The sequence below is a fragment of the Thalassophryne amazonica genome, chromosome 15 (genome assembly GCF_902500255.1).
Source record: "Thalassophryne amazonica chromosome 15, fThaAma1.1, whole genome shotgun sequence".
NCBI lineage: Eukaryota > Metazoa > Chordata > Actinopteri > Batrachoidiformes > Batrachoididae > Thalassophryne > Thalassophryne amazonica.
Window position 1 is genome coordinate 27552137 of NC_047117.1, and position 24617 is coordinate 27576753.

At 39.8% G+C, this 24617-nt stretch overlaps 1 protein-coding gene across 4 annotated transcripts in view; it reads right to left on the bottom strand.

Annotated features, from left to right (window-relative positions):
- Positions 1 to 9667: 9667 nt before the first annotated feature.
- npnta (nephronectin a) overlaps positions 9668 to 24617 on the bottom strand; it is a 198362-nt gene continuing 183412 nt past the window's right edge. For all 4 annotated transcript variants that reach the window (XM_034187626.1, XM_034187627.1, XM_034187628.1 and 1 more), the window contains 2 exons: positions 12532 to 12791; positions 9668 to 9972 (listed from right to left, as the gene is read on the bottom strand). In XM_034187626.1, the coding sequence (XP_034043517.1) occupies positions 9862 to 9972; positions 12532 to 12791 (371 nt within the window). In that variant the 3' untranslated portion in view covers positions 9668 to 9861. The remainder of the gene's footprint in view (positions 9973 to 12531; positions 12792 to 24617) is intronic.

Sequence of the window (24617 nt, forward strand, 5' to 3'; positions counted from 1 at the left end):
CTGTTTGTTGTGATTTGGCGCTATAAAAATAAAATTGATTTGATTTGATTTGATAACAAAAGACATCATGTATTGAGAAAGCAACTGGTGAACTGCAAGTGTCAACGATCTTGCAGTAGTACTTGTAACACATGATTGTGGAGTATTAAACAATATAAACAATTTTAAATGATATTCAACACAGAAGATCTTTGAAATGCAGTAATAACAAAAGAGCTTTGTTGTTTCAGTGGAAACTGATGTCAACAAAAGTGACTTTGTGACTTTAAACTCAAAAATTTAATCTCCATTTTTTTTCCTGTCTTTGAGTGGCCCTAATATGCCGTCGTAGATCTTAACAACCGGGTAATGCGAAAAAAAAAAAAAAAACAGCCATAGAGCTGCATTCCATTATACTCCCTGCGCACACTCTGACAATGACAGCGCCACTGCCACCTACTGTAGTGGATGTGCAATTACGCTTTTTTCTAGTACGGGAAAAAAGCATGTTCCCATGTTCCCCACGGTGACCCCCCCCCCCCCCCCCAACCTGGCACCACCACCACCACCACCACTATTTGAGGAGGACTGATTTAGCTTGATTCAGCTCACAGTATTTAAGTTCCTGTTTTTCAGTTGCGCTCTCATAGATTCTAATCTTATGTTGTTGGTCTTGTGTGCATGCATGAGCTCGTGCGTCTCCTCCTCTTTGCATTTAATTTTGACATTTAATTAAATTACTTTATTTAAACATATTTTGATGTCCTTGTGTCTGCATTTTGTAGTTCAATTTTGCATTGATTGAACAAAGTCACATTCATTGACCTTTGCTAAAATTACCTTTTTAATAGAAATTCTGGGGCCAGCCTTCATTGGCATACCAAATTTGGTAGAAATCAGCAAAAGGGCCTGGGAGGAGTAAATAAACCATCAGATAGGCAGGCACAACCTTGACCCAAATGATTGTTTGCCAAATTTGACCTTGCTTGGCAATTCTGAAACCCACCCCATATGTGTAGCAAAGTTTGATATAAATCAGTGTTTACAACTTAAATTTTGATCTTTGACTCCAATAATTTGATGTTGCCTGGGCAATTCTATAACCTACATACTGTATGTGTGCAAATTTTGAATATTAGAATGAAAAATCCTAATTTTGACCCTTGGCCTCATTTACCTTGACCTTTGCTAAAAGAAACCATTTAAGTGTAATTCTTAGTTTGCCTGTCATCTGCATATCACATTTAGAAGAAATAGGCCAAAGGACGTAGGAGGTGTAGGGTTAAAAACTAACAGACAAACCAAAATTTTGACCTTTGACTGTAATGATCTTAACAAACCAAATCTCTTAAAGGCAATATTTGGATATCTTATATGCACACTGCAGGTTTGGTAGTAATAGGACCAAGAACCTCAGAGAAATAGTGGAACAAACATTTCTCAAATTATAGTATGGCTTTTATGGAGTAAGATGTATTTAGATTTAAAACAGGTTTTATAAATGTCCCATGATATTCAACATGATTAGCAGCTGTCACTGTCTAAAATTAGAATGAGTTTCTGCCTAACAACAGACTATGTGTAAACAAAAGCAATCAGAGATTTCTGACGTCTGCCAATCCAGATCCAGATCACCTCCAAAATTCAGTGGAGTCTTCCATGCCTGAATATCTATATGTGTGGTGCAAATGTGCTGAGAATCTGTGAAGTAGTTTTGACGAAATCCTTTAAAGCCTATACAGTATAAAGTGAAATCTTGATATAGAATTTGGATCCAGATCCAGATCACTTCAAAAATTCAGTGGAGTCTTCCATGCCCCTATATCTATCTGTGGTGCAGTGTGTGAAAGTGACAGCATTCTGAACTAGCTGGAGGCCCTTGATGATCAAATGAGGCAAGCCAGAAAAAATTACATTGCAATAGTCAATAGACAAAACAAGGGCATGAATCAGTGTCTCTGCATCCTCCACTGACAGCAAAGGTTGAATCTTTGCAATATTATGGAGATGAAAGAAAGCGAGTTTACTAATCTATCTAATGTGCAGATCAAAGGGCAAGATAGGATCAAAAATCACACCTAAATTTTTTTTTTATCTTATTACGCTGCTTAATAAGTCAGTCTGGAAAGTCAGTAAGACCATCTTGGCTGAGTTCAAGAGCAGGAAGTTACTGGACATTCAACTTGTCACTGATGCTGGAAAATCCTCCAAGGTCCTAATTTGAGAACAATTATTAGCATTAATGGGCATATAAAGATGGGTGTCATCGGCATAACAATGGAAAGTAGTTCTGTAGCTTCAAAAAAAAATTGTATTTGAAAAATAGAACAAAAACAACAAAGGACCCAACACAGAACCCTATAAGATTCCGCAATTTAACTGGAACAAGTTTATAAGAGATGAAATTCGGCACACAATAGAAATAAATTACTTGATGTCATATGTCAGTCAACTGTATTTTTATTTACATACTGGTCTGATTAAATCCGGTGAATGCACCCATGCATACAGAAAACTTTAAATTCCAGCCGATGCCCTTCATTATCACAGCGTACGATATGCAACTATATGCTTTGCAAATTACAGATAGAGCATTACACCATAACATTTGTGCACTTTAAACACAACCTTGTACAACACAATGTTTCCCTCTGTATAATGACCTTTAATTAAAAACTGAAATGCCAACCATTTGGAAATCCAGTCAGTACATGTAAGAATTTACATTACATACTGTATAAACCACACAACAAACAGGATTTAATATTGTTTTAGAGTATGTACACACAGCTACATTTACAATAATACAATTTGTGAAAATCTAAAGTTGTTGGTATTGTTTTTTTTTATAGCAAACAGCACTTAATATAACAAAAGACATCATGTATTGAGAAAGCAACTGGTGAACTGCAAGCGTCAAAGATCTTGCAGTAGTACTTGTAACACATGATTGTGGAGTGTTAAACAATATAAACAATTTTAAATGATATTCAACACAGAAAATCTTTGAAATGCAGTAATAACCAGTGTTGTGAAAAAAAACTTTGACAAGTTACTTTTTTAGTTACTTTTTACAGTTGCTTTATGCAGTTCATCATTCATTAGCAGCATTATGCAATTACTTTATTAGAATCTGTCGAAAACTTGCAACTAATAAGTAATGTAACTAATAAGGTAACGAGTAATGTAACTTGGTAACTCGTAAGATTGAGCAATCAGCAAAGCAACTCATCAGCAAAGTAACTAATAGTTACTTTTCTGAGTACTAAATCTTAAAAATAACCAAATTAGATTATGAGTAACTTTAGTAATTACATTCAGCAACTGCCGACAAGGTGTCCGCCGCTGCTAATGAACTAACTGTATGAAGTAACTGTAAAATATAACTGTATAAATTAACTAATGAAGTAACTTTCCAAAGTTACTTTCCCCAACACTGGTAATAACAAAAGAGCTTTGCTGTTTTAGTGGAAACTGATGTCAACAAAAGTGAAAACTTAGATTAATAAAACATCGCTGTGGCGTTTTCATGCCAAGACTGTGTCATTCTAAGGTTGGCAAACTATGCTCATCAACATGTACTGGTATTTGACACAAATTTTTATCAAATAACATGAGTTTCTTTTTTGTGATTTGATGCCTACAAATATTTCAAAGTTCAAGGGGGTTTATTGGTAGTGAACAATGTCAGTAGGAGACACATGAGATGCAATACAGTTTGGCTGCAGCTGCCAGATTTTACATTTAACAATTCTAAAAACCATTTTTCTGCTAGCCAGGTCTCTTTTCCGCTTTGCAATCCCTCAGCTTTATCTGTTTACTTTTATGTGTTTATATGATTTAAGTAAAACGTGATGTCACATACACATCCAGGTTGACTACATATGCATAATTAGTAAGTATAGTGTGTAGTAATAGTATATAACTATTTGTACATGATTATCAATACATGTATAGTAATGCTGTATGTAGTGTATATAGTTTGGTGGAACAATTTACTGATATGAATTGGAACTAAATGTACTATGAACAACAGTCAATGGACTGATCTTACTGTTAGGAATCAGTTGGGTTAAACAATAATATAACCACACCCAGTATTCCAGATGGTGGGTCCTGGCTGGTGGGGGCTTGGGGCCCTGGCTTCTACCCATGGCTTGGGGCTGGGCGTGTCCACATTCAAACTGGAGACCAGCTTGTATATATGCTTGGGGGTTTCTGGCAGTTGCGCTCAGGTTCTTCCAGGCATTCCTCTGGGCACTGACACAGCTTGGGGTTGTGGACCCTGGGGGTGCTATGTGGCAGTGCTGCTGTTTGTTCTGTTGTCCTCAGGGTTCTGTGTGTGTGTTGGAGTGGGGTGGAGGGGGTTGAGGGGGTAGGTCGATTGCTGTGCTGCGGGGTTGTTCGAAGCCAGGTGAGTGGGATGATACATGTCTGGTACAGGTAGCTGAGGGGGGTTCCTCCTGCCACCCCAGTACGGGAACTTGGAGACTTAACCTGGGGGTTGCAGTGGTACATGTAGGTGTTACCAGCTCTTGTGCCGATGAACTGTCCCAGAAGGTGCATTGGCCCACTCCTTATATGGGATTATGAATCCTGTTGGGTGTTGGGGCTGGGGGGATGTGTCCTGTGCCTCATGATCACAGGACAGCTTCACTCCCATGTATTTGGGGCGGGGGGCTACTATTTCATTGGATGCCTGGTCTGAAGTCCCTCAGGATTGCCTCTTGACAGCATGTGGTAATGGTCTTGTCCCACTGTTTATCCTACCTCACCTTTAGCAGATTGTTCTGTGGTGCTTGCCATTTCCATCATGGGGCCAAATCTCAATTCAGGGTCCATGTGACACAGAAGCAACTCCTCACCAGCATGAACACTGTCACACATCTGTATTTATCTTCCATATGAAGCACATGGATGCATAGCTTTCCCACATACACAGGCACACATACAGTCAATATTTTCTCAATATACACATTAACTCATGAAATTCTGCATACAGCTGAGCCCCGTTAACTCGCGTGAGTTGGGGTCCACAAAATTGCACCACAAGTTATCTGAAATCTCGAGTTAATGAAGTTGACCAAAAAAATATACAGTATATTATGCAGTAGTCTAAATTCATGTGGGTCCACAAATCGACTGTGAGTGAAGCCAAATCACGATTTACGAATGTGCGAGTTAACAGGGTTCACCTGTATTTATAGGATTGCAACTCTCGTCCTGTTTTCCTCCTTTCCTCCATGGGCATGGTCTACATTCTGCTTGTCTATTTGTATGCTTGTTGTTTTTCTCTCTTTTTAAGTCCTTGTTGGTGCCTTTGTTGTTGTTGTTGTGGGCACTCTTTGTTGGTGTGTATTGCAGTGCTGTTATGTGTCACCCTCTTTATCTGTGGGAAAAGGAAAGGAAGCAGCAAATTGCTGCTCGAATATTAAAAGTTGTATACAATCTTGATAGCATGAGCTTTCCGTGATGGATACTGGAGTGAGATATATATATAAAATAAGTTTTGAAAAAATAATTGGTTGAGTGAAGTTGTGATTCTGCTCCTTATGGCCTATTCAGACTCTCAGAAATGTTCAAAGGTCAGAGCTAAACTCTTGCACGTTCAGAATGGGAAAGTCATTTTAAGCACTTGTTAAATGCCCATTTTTCCTTCCGTGCTGCTTTATATCCACATCACTTCTGATTGACACACCAACGCCTCCTCCCTCCAGCACACTAGGCTTGAATCATAAGAGATCTGAGATTTCTGACGTCTACCAAAGGTTCACAAGGACTCAAAATAACATGTGATTCAAATCATGGCCTTGAATTTACCTGGATCTGGATTCCACAACACAATGCAATAACTGCATACTGATCCAGAATGATGGTCCAACTGATCAAGATGTTGCAATCTGACCTCTAATTCACAAACTGAAACAAAATAGTGTCTTCCTGATCTTGGTTTTACATCGTGAAGTTGTATCCATGAAGTAGTTTTGACGTAATCCTTAAAAGTCTACAAAGACAAATCCTGATCCAGTATCCAGATCAGGATCCAGATCACCTCCAAAACTGAATGGCATCTTCCAATGTGTGGTGAAAATCTGGTAAAAATCCATTAAGTGGTTTTGATGTAATCATCAAAATCTGACAAAGTGAAGCATACAAATTGAAATTCTGATCCAGAATCTGGATCCGGATCACCTCCAAAATTCAGTGGAGTCTTCCATGGCCTAATATCTCTTTCTAGTGCAAATTTGATGAGAATCCTTGGAGTAATTTTGATGTAATCCTTAAAAGCCTATTTAAAGTGACCTCCAAAATTTAATGGAGTCTTTCATGGCCTATATCTACTGTATGGTGAAAAGTTCCCCAACATCCGTGCAGTAGTTTTGATGTAATCCTGCTAAAGGACAGACAGGCAAATAAATAAATAAACACAGATGATTTCATTACATCCTTGGAGGACGTAGTAAAGAAGAAAATAGAGGAGTTCAAAAAATGTTGATGAATTTCAACACAAGGAAATTTTGCTATGCTGTGCTTTCTGGCATACACAGCAAAGTGTTTGTCGTGCTGCCCCTAGTGGTGAACAAAAAGCAAGGAGTGGCAGCGCCATCATTCTGAAGCACAAAAGTAAAAATCTGAAGAAGATCCCTGGCTTTTTATAAATTATGAATTTAGTGGTAATTCCACCTTTGGTTGATTATAATTTATCATGGAAAATGAAGGTCAGCATTTAACACAGAACTGTTTTGGATTGCATCAAATCACACCTGATCGGCTCGCTACATCATAAAAGTATAATGCATTGGATCATTTTATAAGGGAGAAGTACCCACCATTATTACCTCCGACAATTAAGTTTTTCATATAACTTATGAAATTTTTACAGAAGATTCTTATCCTGACAGGCAAGAACTGAATCAGGAAAAATCTTGGAAAAATCCCTATCTTTAACATTGAAGAAATGCTCAAAAAAATCATAACTCTGTCAAAAAAGATCAAATTTCTTTCATATTTGAGAGCCTTATGTAGGATGGTATCCTTTATCAACTGACAAAGTTTGATCCGGATCTGATCCAGACTGTGGAATTTGTGGACATTTGAATTTAATATTGAAAAGCCCATTTGGTGTACATTTTGCATTATATCTCAATCAAACGTTCAGTCACTCTCATTTGTGACAATGAAGTGCAAACTGGTACTGTCAGTGAATAGGCTAAGATTGATCTGCATATGATCCGTATTGCGGATTTAGCAGACATTTGATTTTAACATTGAAAAGCCCTTTTGATCTATATTTTGTATTACATTTTAACTTGTGAAAAGTCACTTCTAACAGGGCTTTGACCTTGAAAATTTTTCCAAAGTAATAATTTGTGGAATTGGAAACTAGCATTTGTGGAGATTTGCACTCTGAGCGTGGTTCTCTTGTTATACGAGGTCTATTAGAAAAGTATCCGACCTTATTATTTTTTTCAAAAACCATATGGATTTGAATCACGTGTGATTGCGTCAGACAAGCTTGAACCCTCGTGCGCATGCGTGAGTTTTTCCACGCCTGTCGGTTGCGTCATTCGCCTGTGAGCAGGCTTTGAGTGAGGAGTGGTCCAGCCCCCTCGGCGGATTTTCATTGTCAGGAAGTGGCGGAATGATTTGGGCTTTTTTCCATCAGAGCTGTGCGCCATGTGGCACCGCCGCGACGCGCAAAGCCTCCGCTCCTCTTTCCATGACAAAAACTCCTGTAACAGTGGAATGTGCCATTCATTTCCAAACTGGACGCTGTGTTTTATCCGGGACGTCGTCTGACTAGCACAGGAATTGTGAAAAGATGTGGACATCAGCACTTTTTCGGCACATTGAGACAGACGTGCGGAGGAATTCCGCGCGTCGCGGCAGTGCCACATGGCACACAGCAACGCTGTGATGAAGTTTGGAAATGAACGGCACATTCCACTGTTACAGGAGTTTTTGTCATGGAAAGAGGAGCGGAGGCTTCGCGCGTCTCGGCACTGCCGCATGGCGCACAGCAATGCCGTGATGAAGCCTCATGGGACATGTTCTGGCATGTCCAGGCACATCCACAATTTCTCGGATAATCACTCGATGGAAAAACCACCGACAGCTGTCTGAACGCCATCTCAAAGCCGTCCTGTGAGACCAAAACGGAGGTGTTCCTTTGTCTTGCTCCATCAGCAAATCGGTTGTGACGCGCGAAGCCTCCGCTCGGCTTTCCATGACAAAATCTCTTGTTAAAAGTGAAATCTGCTGGAAAATGGCTGATGTCCAGCTCTTGTGATAACCAGAGAAAGTGCACACGACAGTCTCGGATCCACAGAGCCATCCGTTTAGAAATGATCCGGTGGTTTGTGGCTCTCGATGGCGACACGGAGCGCGGCGTGCCGAGCGTCCTTAAAGCCGTCCTTAAAGCTGTAGTAACACTCCTTATTCTCTGTGAAGCCCGTAAAATTTTCACCGAAAGCCAGATAAATTTTTCGAATGGTTTCCAGCTGCCTGTCTCTAACAGTTTATGAAAAAATTCTGATGGAAAAAAGCCCAAATCATTCCGCCATTTCTTGACAATGAAAATCCGCCAAGGGGGCTGGACCACTCCTTACTCAAAGCCTGCTCACAGGCGAATGACGCAACCGACAGGCGTGGAAAAACTCACGCATGCGCACGAGGGTTCAAGCTTGTCTGACGCAATCACACGTGATTCAAATCCATATGGTTTTTGAAAAAAATAATAAGGTCGGATACTTTTCTAATAGACCTCGTATAGTAATGCTATATATGTAGTACAATATAATAAAGTTAATTATTAAACATGTATATTCATATGAATTAATAGGAATATATAAATCATTTCTATGCATATAGAGGACTTCATATTACCATAAATGTACATTCATTTATTTTCCCATATATTACTACATATATAGTTTCAGTATATACTGTATGTATTGTGTAATATATGTGTAACATTGATAATCATGAAAATCATGAAAAAATTATACACTGTTTCCAGTTTTACTGACAACTAACTGAGATTTTACAAGACTTCAAATCTAAAAACTTTTGACCAGTTTTTAGATCACTCAAAAGCTCGAGACTTAAGTAAAGAATATTTTGAAGGCAGTGACATTTTATATGCCCTTGGGTTAATACTGAGTGACATATTTTGGAACAAGTGGATGAACCCTCACAAAGTCAAAGGTGCTGTTGGTAACTGAATGCATGCCATCTGCATGCATGGCATCAACTGTTTTGGCTGCTGCACAGTCCGTGGACGCTTGGAAACTTACTGTACTTGTTTTAACTGTTAGTCTGTCAGATTTGTTGTAATCTGTATTGGGTGATAAAACAAGAATCCCAATTTTGTGAGTTTCTGATGAAATTGGTGAAAACGAGCATCACAGATCTTAATATCAAAGCAATAAAACACAAGTTGTGTTTCTGTGGGATCAAAGCCAAACCAAATCAAACTCCTTGGTGAGAGAACACTTCTCTCTCCAGGAAGAAATGAAGCGATTGTAGGCCTGTGACTGGCTGCGAGGTTGGAGGGCTGCCACGGCTGTGTCAGGCAGAAGACATTTCCATGATAAGTAGGTACATGCACCTTTCTGAGTAATAAGGTGATGGAGTGAGAAGGCAGGGGTGTGCTGCTTGGATACGCCCATTTGATTCAGTTCAGTCTTTTTTCTTTTTTTTATTCATGGCCACTGGAGAGAAAGAGAGAAACCCACAGTTACACAGAAGCAGAAGTTTTCAGATCTTGCTCACAGACGGCTGGCGGGGGAGAGGATCAGCAAGAACGGGGGAGTCACACCAGAGTCAATTCTCTCTGAGATGATTTTCCCTCTTGTTTTCCTTTGGTTTTAGTCAGTTCTATCACAGTCTCCTCAGATTGTGCTCCTCTGTGCAGGAGCCTTTCCTCAGGGTGATGTCGTCCACAGCCATTTTGCCGCTCCTGCCGCGCCCACGCTCCCCCTTCAGGATAACCTGGTGAACAGCAACACAGTGTACACTGAGGTCACTACAAATTTACAATGCAAATTTTGCAATGTATTCTGACTACACACACACACAATATATATATCTATATCTATCTATCTATCTATCTATCTAAATATATATATATATATATATATATATATATATATAAGTTTGATCCACTGTCAATTTTTCAGATTTTTTACCAGCTACAAAGAATGGAGAGGTCTTTAATTTTTATCGTAGGTACACTTCAACCGTAAGAGACAGAATCTAAAAAAAATCCAGAAAATCACATTGTATGATTTTTAAATAATGAAATAAAAAAAATCTCCATTTTATTGCATGAAATAAGTATTTGATCCCCTAGAAAAATAGACCTTAATTGGTACAGAACCATTTGACTGAGCATGTTCAAACTGTATGCAAGACAATATAGACACATGATCCAGTACGCATTGTTGAGGACTGTGGCGGCTAGACAACACCAAGTTGACGCTCACATTTCATCTGGCTGTGGCAGATACAATGAAGAAAACAATAAGTATTTGAACACCCTGCAATTTTGCAAGTTCTCCCACTTAGAAATCATGGAGGGGTCTGAAATTTTCATCTTAGGTGCATGTCCACTGTGAGAGACATAATCTAAAAAAAAAAAAAAAATCCGGAAATCACAATGTATAATTTTTTAATAATTTATTTGCATGTTACTGCTGCAAATAAGTATTTCAACACCTGCCAATCAGCAGAAATTCTGGTCCTCAAAGACCTGTTAGTCTGCCTCTAAAACGTCCACCTCCACTCCACTTATTATTCCAAATTAGAAGCATCTATTTGAGGTTGTTAGCTGCATAAAGACACCTGTCCACCCCACACAATCAGTAAGACTCCAACTACTAACATGGCTAAGACCAAAGAGCTGTCCAAAGACACCAGAGACAAAATTGTAGACCTCCACAAGGCTGGAAAGGGCTACGGGGCAATTGCCAAGCAGCTTGGTGAAAAAAGATCAACTGTTGGAGCAATTATTAGAAACTAGCTTGCTAAAAGCTAAACATGACTGTCAGTCTCCCTCGGACTGGGGCTCCATACAAGATCCCACCTCGTGGAGTATCAATGATCCTAAGAAAGGTGAGGAATCAGCCCAGAACTGCACGGGAGGAGCTGGTCAATGACCTGAAGAGAGCTGGCACCACTGTTTCCAAGGTTACTGTGGGTAATACAGTAAGACGTCATGGGTTAAAATCACGCATGGTACGGAAGCTTCCCCTGCTTAAATCAGCACATGTCCAGGCCCGTCTTAAGTTTGCCCATGACCATTTGGATGATCCAGAGGAGTCATGGGAGAAAGGTATGTGGTCAGATGAGACCAAAATAGAATTTTTTGGTCTTAATTCCACTCGCCATGTTTGGAGGAAGAAGAACACTGAGTACCATCCCAAAAACACCATCCCTACTGTGAAGCATGGGGGTGGAATCATCATGCTTTGGGGGTGTTTTTCTGCACATGGGACAGGACGACTGCACTGTATTAAGGAGAGGATGACCAGGGCCATGTATTGCAAGATTTTGGGGAATAACCTCCTTCCCTCAGTTAGAGCATTGAAGATGGGTCGTAGATGGGTCTTCCAACATGACAATGACCCGAAGCACACAGCCAGGATAACCAAGGAGTGACTCTGTAAGAAGCATATCAAGGTTCTGGAGTGGCCGAGCCAGTCTGCAGACCTAAACCCAATAGAAAATCTTTGGAGGGAGCTCAAACTCCGTGTTTCTCAGCGACAGCCCAGTAACCTGGCTGATCTAGAGAAGATCTGTGTGGAGGAATGGTCCAAAATCCCTGCTGCAGTGTGTGCAAACCTGGTGAGAAACTACAGGAAAAATTTGACCTCTGTAATTGCAAACAAAGGCTACTGTACCAAATAGTAACATTGATTTTCACAGGTGTTCAAATACTTATTTGCAGCAGTAACATACAAATAAATTATAAAAAAATCATACATTGTGATTTCCGGATTTTTTTTTTTTTTAGATTATGTCTCTCGCAGTGGACAAGAACCTAAGATGAAAATTTCAGACCCCTCCATGATTTCTAAGTGGGAGAACTTGCAAAATCACAGGGTGTTCAAATACTTATTTTCCTCACTGTAAATGGTTAGTTTTGAGAGGTGGGGATGGATTGGTTGTTTCCCTGGGTGGTTGGTATCCAGGAGCCCAGACTTGAGTTGCCACAGTGTTGTGAAGAGCAAATAGCATTAAATTCTGAAAATATCGAATGCAAATTATCAAGTGACTATTTTGTCTTCTTGAGTGAATCCAAGTTCATCCATGGAAATTACTTGGAAATGGATTAAAATTTTTTCAGAGTAATCACTGCCAAACTGCAGCTGTCCCCTGAGGCGTACACAGTTTTTTTTTTTTTGATTGAAGTGTACTTACTCCTTTTCTATTCAAAGCAGACAGTATTCTTTGGTTTTACAAATGCAGACCGCTGCTCTCATTTCATTTGAATAAAGAATTATACAATATTAACTTTTCTTATCTGAACTTGTGAAATTTTAGACTTACACTTTCCAGGCCCGTTCCCCACAGTGTGATTTGGGTGTGCCTCCAGCCGTTTCCACCGGTCCGGCCCCAAACTGCTGGACTGTACTGTTTTCCCTTCTTTACAAACACCTGTAGCATGCCCACGTGGTGGCCGGTCAGCTTGTGGCGGAACGACAGGCACAGATTACCATCGTTCCAAGGCGGCGTCAAAGGTAGGACCAATCGTGCTCCTCGTCCGCTCCTCTTGCTGCCTACCTCGGGAATGGTGAGGTACTTCCCGCCTGTGAAGGAAAGAGATTAATGTCGGAGTATTAAATTTTGTTCCTGGACAGCACCTGCTGTGCATGTTTTCATGTCTACCTGATATTCTAACACATGATTATCTGACGCTGGTGCCTCCCAACTCTTGATTGGCTGAGCATAGCTGATTGGGTTTATTAGCTCTGGTTGGAGAAGGAAGAGTTAGAAAACACTCCGGATTACAATTCTAAAATGTTGATAGGTATTATTTGGTATTATATAACAGCTGAGTGGATCCTCATCATTTCATTGGTGGATTGTATGTCATGTGACATGGATTATCTGTACCATTTGCCATTGTGTTTCATTGACCATGCAATAGCATGGAGTTTTGGTGCTATATGAAATGTGCTATTGCATGCCTGACCACCACGCATGCTCACACTCCGGGGGGCCGCATTTAGCTAAACATAGCAGAGTTTGTTTTGCTGACAGACAATGATTTCAAAGAGCTATTTGATGCTGCTAATTCTTCTAACACAAAAAAAAAAACAAATCCACTACGCTGTAAGGGCCCTGTCCCACTGGTGTTTAGAAGGATTTGCGTATGGATTGCGCACAAAATTGGCCCATATCCGCCAAACATCCACAATATCCGTGTAACATGCCTGTATGAGTCAGCCGTCATCCAAACATGCCCATGATCATCCGCAGAGGCACGCATATCCACAGCCAGGATTTTTGAGCTGTTCAAAAATCTGAATGTGGATGACTCACTCTATGCGCTGTATAACTCCCGTTAACCGCTGATATCCGCAACTGACGGGGATTTGCGGCTTGGCAGCGGACCGGGACAGTGTGTAAAACAGATATATATCGTGGCTATCATGTCCACATCACATACTAAAATATGTTGTGGCGAATACATACAAATTGGCCACAAATAAAGCGTTTTTATTACATCTGCTTTGCGGACAATCTGTGAATGCATAACAAACATGTCACGTAAACCCAAAGTGCTATATGTGGCAGAAAGTGACATACCTGCCAGTCAGTGCTGGTCCCGCTGTGTAAATCCACAAAGATGTAGCTGCTGCAATCCAGGACTTTAATTTAACACCAACAAAAGGAAGAGTTGCTGTTTATCCACAACTCACATTGACGTCTGTTTTCTGTGACACTCTCAAAAAAAAACAAAAAACAAAACACTGTCTCACACCCAGAGTGGCTTCCCCCCTCCCACTCCCCAAACTCATGAACAGTTAACCCTCGCATGACAACACTCTGTGATCAACTTGTCCAAGTCCAGCAAATGCTCCAGAGGCTGTATTGTTGGTGTGAATAGTGATGCCGACGGCCCGAGTGTGCTTCTTTTATGACCGCAATGCAGATGCCGTGCACGCACAACACGCGCGAGATGCATTCATAATACACCCGTAATACTGCCATGATAATCTCAATGTGTCGGATCAGTTTCGTCACTACATGTATTATATAACCGTGATTGTTCATCATATATTCGCTATATATTATTAATATATCCGTAATTCATACTGGGACATTTGTCATTTTTGGCCATTTTTGTTGTGGACAACAACGAACGCCAGCAATTTGTGTACTCAATTCATGCGCAATTAATCCTCTCCCCAGTGGGACAGGGCCCTAAGCCATCTGGAGGCATGAAGAGCTGTTAGGATGAAAAGCTGGAGAAATTTGTGGCCTAATTTTCCACTAGACTAAGTACATGAAGTCAGTAGGTTGCATGACGGACTACATCCTTGCAATTTTGGACAGCAGTTTAAAGTTTGTGTTGGACTGTTAAGCACCAGTCTAACACCAAATGGAATTCCCGTTTCTGTTGTTTATAAATTAATAAAATATCAAATGACAAGGATCTATTTTAGCCATTATATAAAATAAATAATGAATGTTTTTTCATTCTTTAAATGGAACAAATATTTCATGAGCTGAAAGCTAGAATGTTCCATTCAGCGAGGTTGCCTCATTGAATGGAACATTCCAGCTTTCACCTCATTAAATATTAGTACCACTGAACTCAAAACATTCATTATTTGTATACTGGTTCTTTAGGGATCAGTTGTTTGATTGGTTCTTATTTCCTCCAAAATCACCAAGAAGCACTGTTGACAGATTTTCAGATATTATCAACTTTCCATTGTTTAGTAAACACCTTTTTTGTAGACATTTTTATGCTGATATGGTGCATATGACTAATAATGGGCCAGCATCTTTTAAATCTCTGGTAAACCCATATGATTTAATGCTTGATTGTTTTGTTTGTATAATATCATTGACCCTGACCTCTAACCTCAAGACAATACAACAGGACCCATGCCAAGGTGAAAAAATGTGAAGAAAAACAAAATGTGCACAAAACCCAGTGCAAAGAAAATTTTATTTCTTGGACAGGAGAGTTGAGAGTTTTACCCTATTTTAATTACTAAATATATTTAGTTTTAAAGTATTTCCTATAACATTTTGGTATTTGGTTGATCTAACAGGGGACTTTACATCACTGACATCTACACTACTTTGTATATATCAAGTTGCTTCAGTTACTTCTTCTGCTTCTTGAAAGCACAACATAAAGTTTCTATAGATGTCACTGTATTATTGTTATTTCAAATCATGCTCAAAAACAAGAGCAAACACAATCTGACGATGAGGACAGCAGGAGCTAGGGATTGGACTGTGACTGCTCATTGACTACTCAAACATACATCTCTGAGAAAGCTTCCAGGCTTCATGAAAAATCATACTGCCTCGCCTCGCCTGTCAAAGGACGTCCTACAATAAGCTGGTTGTCTCATTCCCTCCTCTCTGCTCCAGTCTTCTCTTATTTTCTCTCTCTTCAACTCCGTCTTTATCCAGTTTAGCCACATAAACATGTCACTTGTTTCCCTCTATTTGTACAATGTCCCCTGTGTCACTTTAAAAAACAGTGTTTTTCAATTTTTTTCAGACAGACCAAACCAACCAAAAAACAAAACAAAACAAAAAACCTTGCAGACCACCTAACTCCTCAAATATCCAAAAACAATAATAATTTACATGAATTAATGTAATAATAAAAATAATACATATATGCTACTATCTATTGGACTCCAGAGGTGTTTTTAAAGAGTCTGAGAAACACTTTTCACTTGCAATATGATATAAATGTTGTGTGTGGGCCGCCAGAAGAGGAGGTACTGCTGGCCCACCACCAGTGGGCGCCCTGCCTGAAGTGCGGGCTTCAGGCACGAGAGGGCGCTGCCGCCACGGACACAGCCGGGGTTGACAGCTGTCACTCAGTATCTCTTGACAGCTGTCACCCATCTACTCAACATCATCTCACTCCATAAAGACCAGACGTCATCTCCACCTCGTTGCCGAGATATCGTACTTCATTGGAGGTAATATCCTCAGCCATTTGTGTTACTTATAAGCTGTATATTGTGAGTGTTTGCAGGAGTACCGGTCCCTCTTCCTGTGGAGGCTGAGTGAGTGCAGGACGGCACTCTTTGCCTCTGAGGGATCACTGTAAATTCATCAGCGTATTGAGTGAGAGGTGGAGGTGGCATTCCCACCGTTGTTGTTACTGGGTGTGCACACACCTACACTTGACTGTCTTTGTTCTCGCCAGCAGTACCAGATCCGACAGTCGGGGACGGTGATCACCTGGGAATTCGGGACTTGGCGGCTCCAGTATTCACCAGGTTCGGTGGCGGCAGAAATCGTGTGGTTCCGGCTCTTCTCAGGACAGACGTCTTCTATCCTCGAGCCTGCCCACACGTCACCTTTGTGATTTGACTGTAATTATATTCTGAGATTGTCTGTATTTCGTTGTGCACATTTCACAACATTAAATTGTTACTTTTTGGCTCATCTATTGACCGTTCATTTGCGCCCCCTGTTGTGGGTCTGTGTCACTACACTTTCACAACAATAAATTTAAAATAGATTTTACCACCATACTCAGAGACCGCTAGAGGTTGCTCACGGAACACCTGGACCATTCTATGAGAAAGGCTGTTCTCAAGGTATTTCTGTCAACAGAATTACCGTTTACCAGTCTACTATAGTCCTTCAACAGTCAGTTCATTCTCCGCCTTTATTATTCACCCAATCAAAGTATGGGTGATATAGTCAAGAGCGACCTCCTCTGTCCATCCATCTGAACATTTTCCATTACATCTCCAAGACTCTATTCTTGGCGGTGGCATACATGTCTCTGGATACATGTCATCCAGAGTAGGGATGGGTATCGAAAACTGGTTCCTTTCAAGAATCATTAAATAATGATTCGATCCACTGATATCAATAGCCTTTTTGCTTAATGATTCCCTTATCGGTCCTTCAGTTCAAATTACACTGGAGTGCCCATTGTTTTTGAGGGTGTTTATTGGGAAAATGATCATTTCTCTACGTTGATTGCAAACCTGGTACTTCTGCTTGAGTGGGTCTGCTTGAAGCTCGAAGCAATGAAGCCACGCTGCAACCCGCTGCTTCACTGGTTCTCTGTTTCACTGCTTTTCAGAAGTGGCAGTTACATAATTTCTTTCTTAACCTCTTTCAAAGCCATTTGAAGATGTCAATCTTGAGTCACTTTTGTGCGAATTAAAGTCACTAACTGGGACTCTTGTCTTGTTGCGGGCAAGAAATGAGAATCATCCTCTGTTCCGTTCCTCTGTTTTGTGGGATTAAGTGCACAGCTTAATGGTTGTAATTAAGCCACGCAGATTTCGGTCAGAATTAATAACTTCAAAAAGAATCACCATTTTAAATCAAGTGACACCTCTTTCCAAACGTTGTAATACAGACAACAAACTACAACTGACAAAAATCTTTTTTTTTTTCTCACAAAATGAGACGTCCACTTTTTTTATGAATTACATTGATGTTGACGTGCAGCGCAGCCGGCTGCAAGAGCTCAGCTCTGAGGCTATGGAATTAAATTTGTCTCATTAATATCTGAAAAGAAATGCTTTTGACAAAAACTACAGAATTTGTTTATTTCTATTCATGTCCAGAGATCTAGGCTCCATCATGTACAGATTTTATTAAGTTTTATTTATGTTCAAAGATCAAGGAGCCCAGTGGCCAATTTCATATTTATTTACTTTAAGACTTAATAAAATGTGGCTGACGGAGAGAACCTGTAAAGCCTACTTTTAGTACACAGAAAAATTCACAGGCGGTATTAATAAGGGAATCGATAAAGAATCGGATTGATAAGCGGAATCAATAATGGCATCCATATCGATAAAATCTTATCAATACTCATCCCCAGAGTAGAGTCTAGACTTGTTCTACAATATTACAATTACCTTGAGAAGATGTCTTTTGGGATTTGGTGCTATATATAAAAAGTGAGCTGGTTAAAAAAGAAGGGTATGGGTTGGGGGTGGGCGGTCACTGAAATAGAACGAATCAGCTACCATTCATTTTTTTAATATATATTTTATTTTAAGTCATCTCTATCTATAGAAGTGATGAAATCAGAGGAAAAAAGATGTTCCACTTTATGTATTCTCCTTCATCTTAATATAAAACCACTTGCTTGTGGCTAAATTGAACTTTTAAAAATTTCATTTAATAGCGATAGTAGAACTGTACAGTCATAAAAATTCAAAGCAGAAAGAGTTTCTGGTTAATAGCTAATTAATGTTTGACATATTTTTGCTGATCCAGCAAATCGGGCGCTGGTGTTAACCACTGGGGGTGCAGTAAGTATCAGGAGGAGGCTTTCTGCATTACTTATAGTCATAGTGCTCCTTACAGATATATGTGCATGTCATTATATGCCACACAACTTTCTGAGGGTGTTAGAAAATCCCTGCAAGTCACCAGGGTCTTCCTGCAAGATTAAAACACATATATCCTAAAGATATCAAGGTGTTCAAATGCTCAAATTTAAAATATTCAATTAATCAAAAGCAGTGCCTCTTATGTATGCATCTCACCATCAGGAAGCGATTAGTCCATGATTAAAGTCCTTTTCTGGGAAGCTGAAAGGTCTGGCCAAAATCTTTATCTGCATTAATGAGTGGGAATAAAGTTGTTATAATGAGGCTTGGCTTTGAAGCACACCAGCAAATGTAAACCCAAGTCACTTGGCAGAGAGTAGCGTTGTTTAAACTGCGCCAATCTGCTGCTGCTTTTAATTCCTGCACAGTGCTTCCAGCATAAATCACTACGTCTTCTACTCGTCCAAGCCCGAAGAAAAACAGTGTCATGTTCCTATTTAATGTCATCCACAGGTCTCACTGGCGTGCGGCGTAATCTGCTTCTCATTTGCATCGCTTTGTAGCGTGGCGCGGTAATCCTCGCAAAAAAAAAACCAAAAAAAAAAACCTCTCAACTCATTTTCACCTTGAACTCAAATTGAGTGAAACAAAACGGAGCCTTGCAGATGGTCTGTGTGTATGTGCGCACGCTAGAAACACTGCAAACAAACACAGCTCTTCTCATTTCCCATTCAGTGCTGTCAAATACAAGAAAGAGGCAGACAAACAGAGCTTACTTACCATAAGGTACGTAAGTATTCGGACAGTGCCATCATTTTTTTTTTTTTGTAATTTTGCCTGTGTAGACCACTACAATGGATTCTAAATGAAGCAGTCATGATATGATTGAAATGCAGATTTTCCCCCTTAATTCAAAGGGTTTAACAAAATATCACATTAACCATTTCACAATTACAACCATTTTTTATGTCTGTTAGATATCTGTGCTAATTCCTTATTTTCTGTTAGCTATCAAGTGTTTGCTTTTGTTATCTGTTTAAAAGTGTCTAGAACCAACTTTAAATTTTCAACAAGAGTTAAGTTTCAATTCAATTATGTATGCACAAGTTTTAGATAAAGGGAGGGCTCCCCCTGTCTGTGAGAGCCAGTAACATATAGACTAAACCACAACCACAGTAACGCCCACATTGCATAAAAGTGCCGTATGAGGCATTTTCTGGGGCTTCACAAGATGGACACTGTCTGTGATGGTCCCAGGCCTGGTTTTTATCGTGACCTTTTAACCCTCTGGGGTCTGAGGGCATTTTTTGGACAGTTCACTCGCCTGGCATAAATGTTTTATTATTTCTGCTAACAGCTCTCCCTGCATCCCACAATCAAGTTTTAGGTCTCTTTTTTTCAGGACAACCTGTGCTTTCATAATATATATGCTTTTGTTGTGTTTTATAAGTGTAACAAAGGTTTACAATCAGAAATAAGAAAGGAAAAAGTAAAGCGGTAAATAATTTTCCACACACATTTATTCAAAACACACAGCAAACTATAATAATAAACAACTGTTTTGACACTTTATAAAGGTAATTTGAGGTCTTGTGTGAAAGACTGTACAACAAAAAGTTTCAAACAGTAAACACAAATGCACAGTTTGAACAATATATACAAAATGGTCTATGCATTTTGTTTGTCTCATCTCAAAGCAATTTCTGTCTGCTATTACACAAAGGTTACATCACAAACTTCTAATTCTACTGTCTTTTGGAGTGTTCTGTGCTACTCCTCAAGCAGGTTTCATTCACACTTTGGTCCACTTTGGCTCCTTACAATCTGAGGAACAGCCCTCCCCCTCGCTCCATTGATATGGTAAACAGTGCTTTACGCCGAGAAAGCAACAGAGTTATCCAGCAACATTCACATGCAAACTAGTGGAGCAATCCTGATAGTTACACACTCTTTGTTTGAGCATGTGACATTGTCATCAGAGGCTCTCCGTCTGCTTTCACTGATCGCTATGCGTAATGGCGCAGGGTGCATTGGAGCCCAATAGTATGAACTTATTGGAGCACCCAGGGGGCTATTAAAATGGGCCAACTAGGAACATATCACTCCGGAAAACGATCTTTGGCTTTTCACGTGTGGTAAATCTGCCCTATGATTGGATTTTGGAAAACCATGTGACGGTGAACCGATTCCGATTGGACACTCACATTGTGCACGACATCACGCAGCTTCTATGATGAGTACAAAGATGGTCGATGGCTGGCTCAAAAGTACGCAGAGTTAACTTTTCAGCAAAAAAAGTAAGTTTCTATCTCATATCATTAAAAAGTTATTTATAATTTAGTAAAGTTTGGTCTTAGCCATCGTATATGAGGGCATCGGCCCCAGAGGGTTAATAAACTCAAAATGAGGAAAGTAATGGTTTGGTTCTTGGTAAGGGGCAGTATCTACTACAACATCTACTAGTGCAGTGCCTGTTGGAAGTTTATGTTGTTATAAAAAAAATTAGGAGCTGGTTAGAATGGTTGTATGAGACTGTGTTTGAAGGTGGGATGTACAAAGAGGTGTACTTATGTTATATTGTTATCTGAGTATAGTATTTTTTAAAAATCAGTTTTATTATCAATTATACGAAAATAAAAGGATTCCTATTAAACAGGTTACTGGAAGAGACTCAGACTAAACTAAACAGAACATTTAGAATAATTGAAACAGCAAATCCTCAGTGCCCCGCCTCCTTAACACAGTTTATTTAAACTTGAACTGACAGAAAATATAAGACTTTATTCAGCTTATGTACTGAAATGTTGTACAAATTATGGGAAAATATAAGATTTTATTCAGCTTATTTACTTACTGAAACATTGTACAAATAGTGGGAAATTTGTTGGTATTAGCAGAAAACGGATTTTAGCTAACATTTCCTTAATGTTGTCAAGTTACACTCAGTCACAAGGAACACCGACAGCATGCATTTCACAGTAAAAGTATTTGCTGGGATGCTGGCATTAAATGTTTTATTGTGAAAAGTGCGAGCAACATGAACTCTCTGATGTTCTTCAACTCTGCTACCGGTAACATAGGTGAGCCATGCCATCTTGGAAGCACGAATGTTATAATGTTAATCAAAATAAAGGTTTTGAAAATGAATTCCCAACATTTTCATAATAAAGGATGCACATCATCATGCCATGTGCAAGCCATATCAGAAAACTGAGGCCGATCTGGCAAATAGTCAGAGAGATATGCGAGCCACATACTCGCACTCACACAGATGCATCTTGCTTTATAGATAGATTTTCAAAGGCCTTAAACTGTTGAATAATTAACTCACTCACTCATCTTCAACCACTTATCCAGGATCGGATCACGGGAGCAACAACTCTAGCAGGGGACCCCAGACTTCCCTTTCTCGGGCCACATTGACCACCTCTGACTGGGGGATTCCGAGGTGTTTCCAGGCCAGCGTGGAGACATAATCTCTACACCTAGTGTAGAGATTATTTTTTTTCCTTCCCACTGTAGCCAAGTGCTTGCTCACAGGGGGTCGTTTTGACCGTTGGGGTTTTACATAATTATTGTATGGCCTTGCCTTACAATATAAAGCGCCTTGGGGCAACTGTTTGTTGTGATTTGGCGCTATATAAAAAAAAAATTGATTGATTGATTGACCTAGTCCTGGGTCTTCCCCGGGGTCTCCTATCAGATGGACGTGCCTGGAACACCTCCTTAAGGAGGCATCCAGGGGGCATCCTACCAGATGCCTGAACCACCTCAGCTGGCTCCTTTCAACATAAAGGAGTAGCGGCTCTACTCCGAGCTCCCCACGGATGGCCAAGCTTCTCACCCTATCTCTAAAACAAAACAAACTAACACAGAGCAAAACCATTAGGAGTAGCAAAAACAACAAAGTGGTACAACAAAGAACACATTATTGAAATAAGCAACACGAGAACACCTGGAAGATCCCACACAACAACTAAAATGGATTACAGCAAAATTATTTCCTTGGTAAAGAAAACCCCTTCTCATGAACTAGCCAAGTCAAGAACACTCTGGAGGAGGTGGGCGTATCATCATCAAAGTCTACAATCAAGAAGCACTTTCATGAATGTGAATGCGGCGGGTTTACAAAAAGGTGAAAACCACTGGTAAAGGTACCTTGACACTTGCACAAATTTGATCCTGAGAGTAAACTCATTGTAAACTTGTACAACCCCAAATCCAATGAAGTTGGGACGTTGTGTAAAATGTAAATAAAAACTGTATGTAAATAAGAAATGTAAATAAAAAATGTAAATACAATGATTTGCAAATCCTTTTCAACCTATATTCAATTGAATACACCACAAAGACAAGATATTTAATGTTCAAACTGATAAACTTTATTGTTTTTGTGCAAATATTTGCTCATTTTGAAATGGATGCCTGCAACACGTTTCAAAAAAGCTGGGACAGTGGTATGTTTACCACTGTGTTATATCACCTTTCCTTCTAACAACACTCAATAAGCATTTGGGAACTGAGGACACTAATTGTTGAAGCTTTGTAGGTGGAATTCGCTCCCATTCTTGCATGATGTATGACTTCAGTTGTTCAACAGTCTGAGGTCTCTGTTGTTGTATTTGGCGTGTCATAATGCACCACACATTTTCAATGGGTGACAGGTCTGGACTGCAGGCAGGCCAGTCTAGTACCCGCACTGTTTTTATACGAAGCTATGCTGTTGTAACACGTGCAGAATGTGGCTTGGCACTGTATTGCTGAAATAAGCATTGATGGTGCCATCACAGATGTGTAAGTTGCCATTGCCACACCCCCATACCATCACAGATGCTGGCTTTTGAACTTTGTGCTGGTAACAATCTGGATGGTCTTTTTCCTCTTTTGTCCAGAGGACACAGCGTCTGTGATTTCCAAAAAGAATTTGAAACTGGACTCATCAGACTACAGCACACTTTTCCACTTTGCGTCTGTCCATTTCAGATGAGCTCATGCCCAGAGAAGGTGGCGGAGTTTCTGGATGTTGTTGATGTATGGCTTTCGCTTTGCATGGTAGAGTTTTAACTTGCACTTGTGGATGTAGCGATGAACTGTGTTAACTGACAATGGTTTTCTGAAGTGTCCCTGAGCCCACGCGGTAAGGTCCTTTACACAATGATGCCGGTTTTTAATGCAGTGCCGAATGAGGGATCGAAGGTCAGGGGCATTCAATGTTGGTTTTCGGCCTTTCCGCTTATGTGTAGAAAGTTCTCCAGATTATCTTAATCTTCTGATTTATATTATGGACTGTAGATGATGGAATCCCTAAATTCCTTGCAACTGAACATTGACAAACATTGTTCTTAAACTGTTGGACTATTTTTTCATGCACTTGTTCACAAAGTGGTGATCCTCACCCCATCTTTGCTTGTGAATGGCTGAGCCTTTTGGGGATGCTCCTTTTATACCCAATCATGACACTCACCTGTTTCCAAACAGGTGTTCTTTGAGCATTCATCAACTTTCCCAGTATTTTGCTGCCCCATCCTGACTGTTTTGAAATGTGTTGCAGGCATCCATTTCAAAATGAGAAAATATTTGCACAACAACAATAAACTTTATCAGTTTGAATATAGGTTGAAGAGGATTTGCAAATCATTGTATTCTGTTTTTAGTTACATTTTACACAACGTCTCAACTTCATTGGAATTGGGGTTGTAAACTGTATGTGGCTGCGTGCAAGTGCGCGAAGAAAATTTTGAAATGTTCAAAATCTCTGACATGCTTTAATTTTGTGAACTACATTTGAGCATTGTGAAAACAATTCAGGAACACTCACTGAGAGTCACTGCATCAGCGCAGCGCATCACAGCGCAGTTCATCTGAATGATTATGACGAGATGTTAAATCTAAGATAATTTTACAGATACTCATGAGAAGGAATGAAAATGCAACTGTTTTACCAAGCCATTATAAAATAAATATTATAAATAATTACCGTTGAGATGATTCCAAATGCATTCTCCATGTCATGAAGCGCATGAGAAAATTAGAAGTGGTTTCATCCGCCAAACTCTGAGAGCAAATGATTAATCCACCACAAAATAATTATTTTACATAACACAGTGTCCAGCTGCA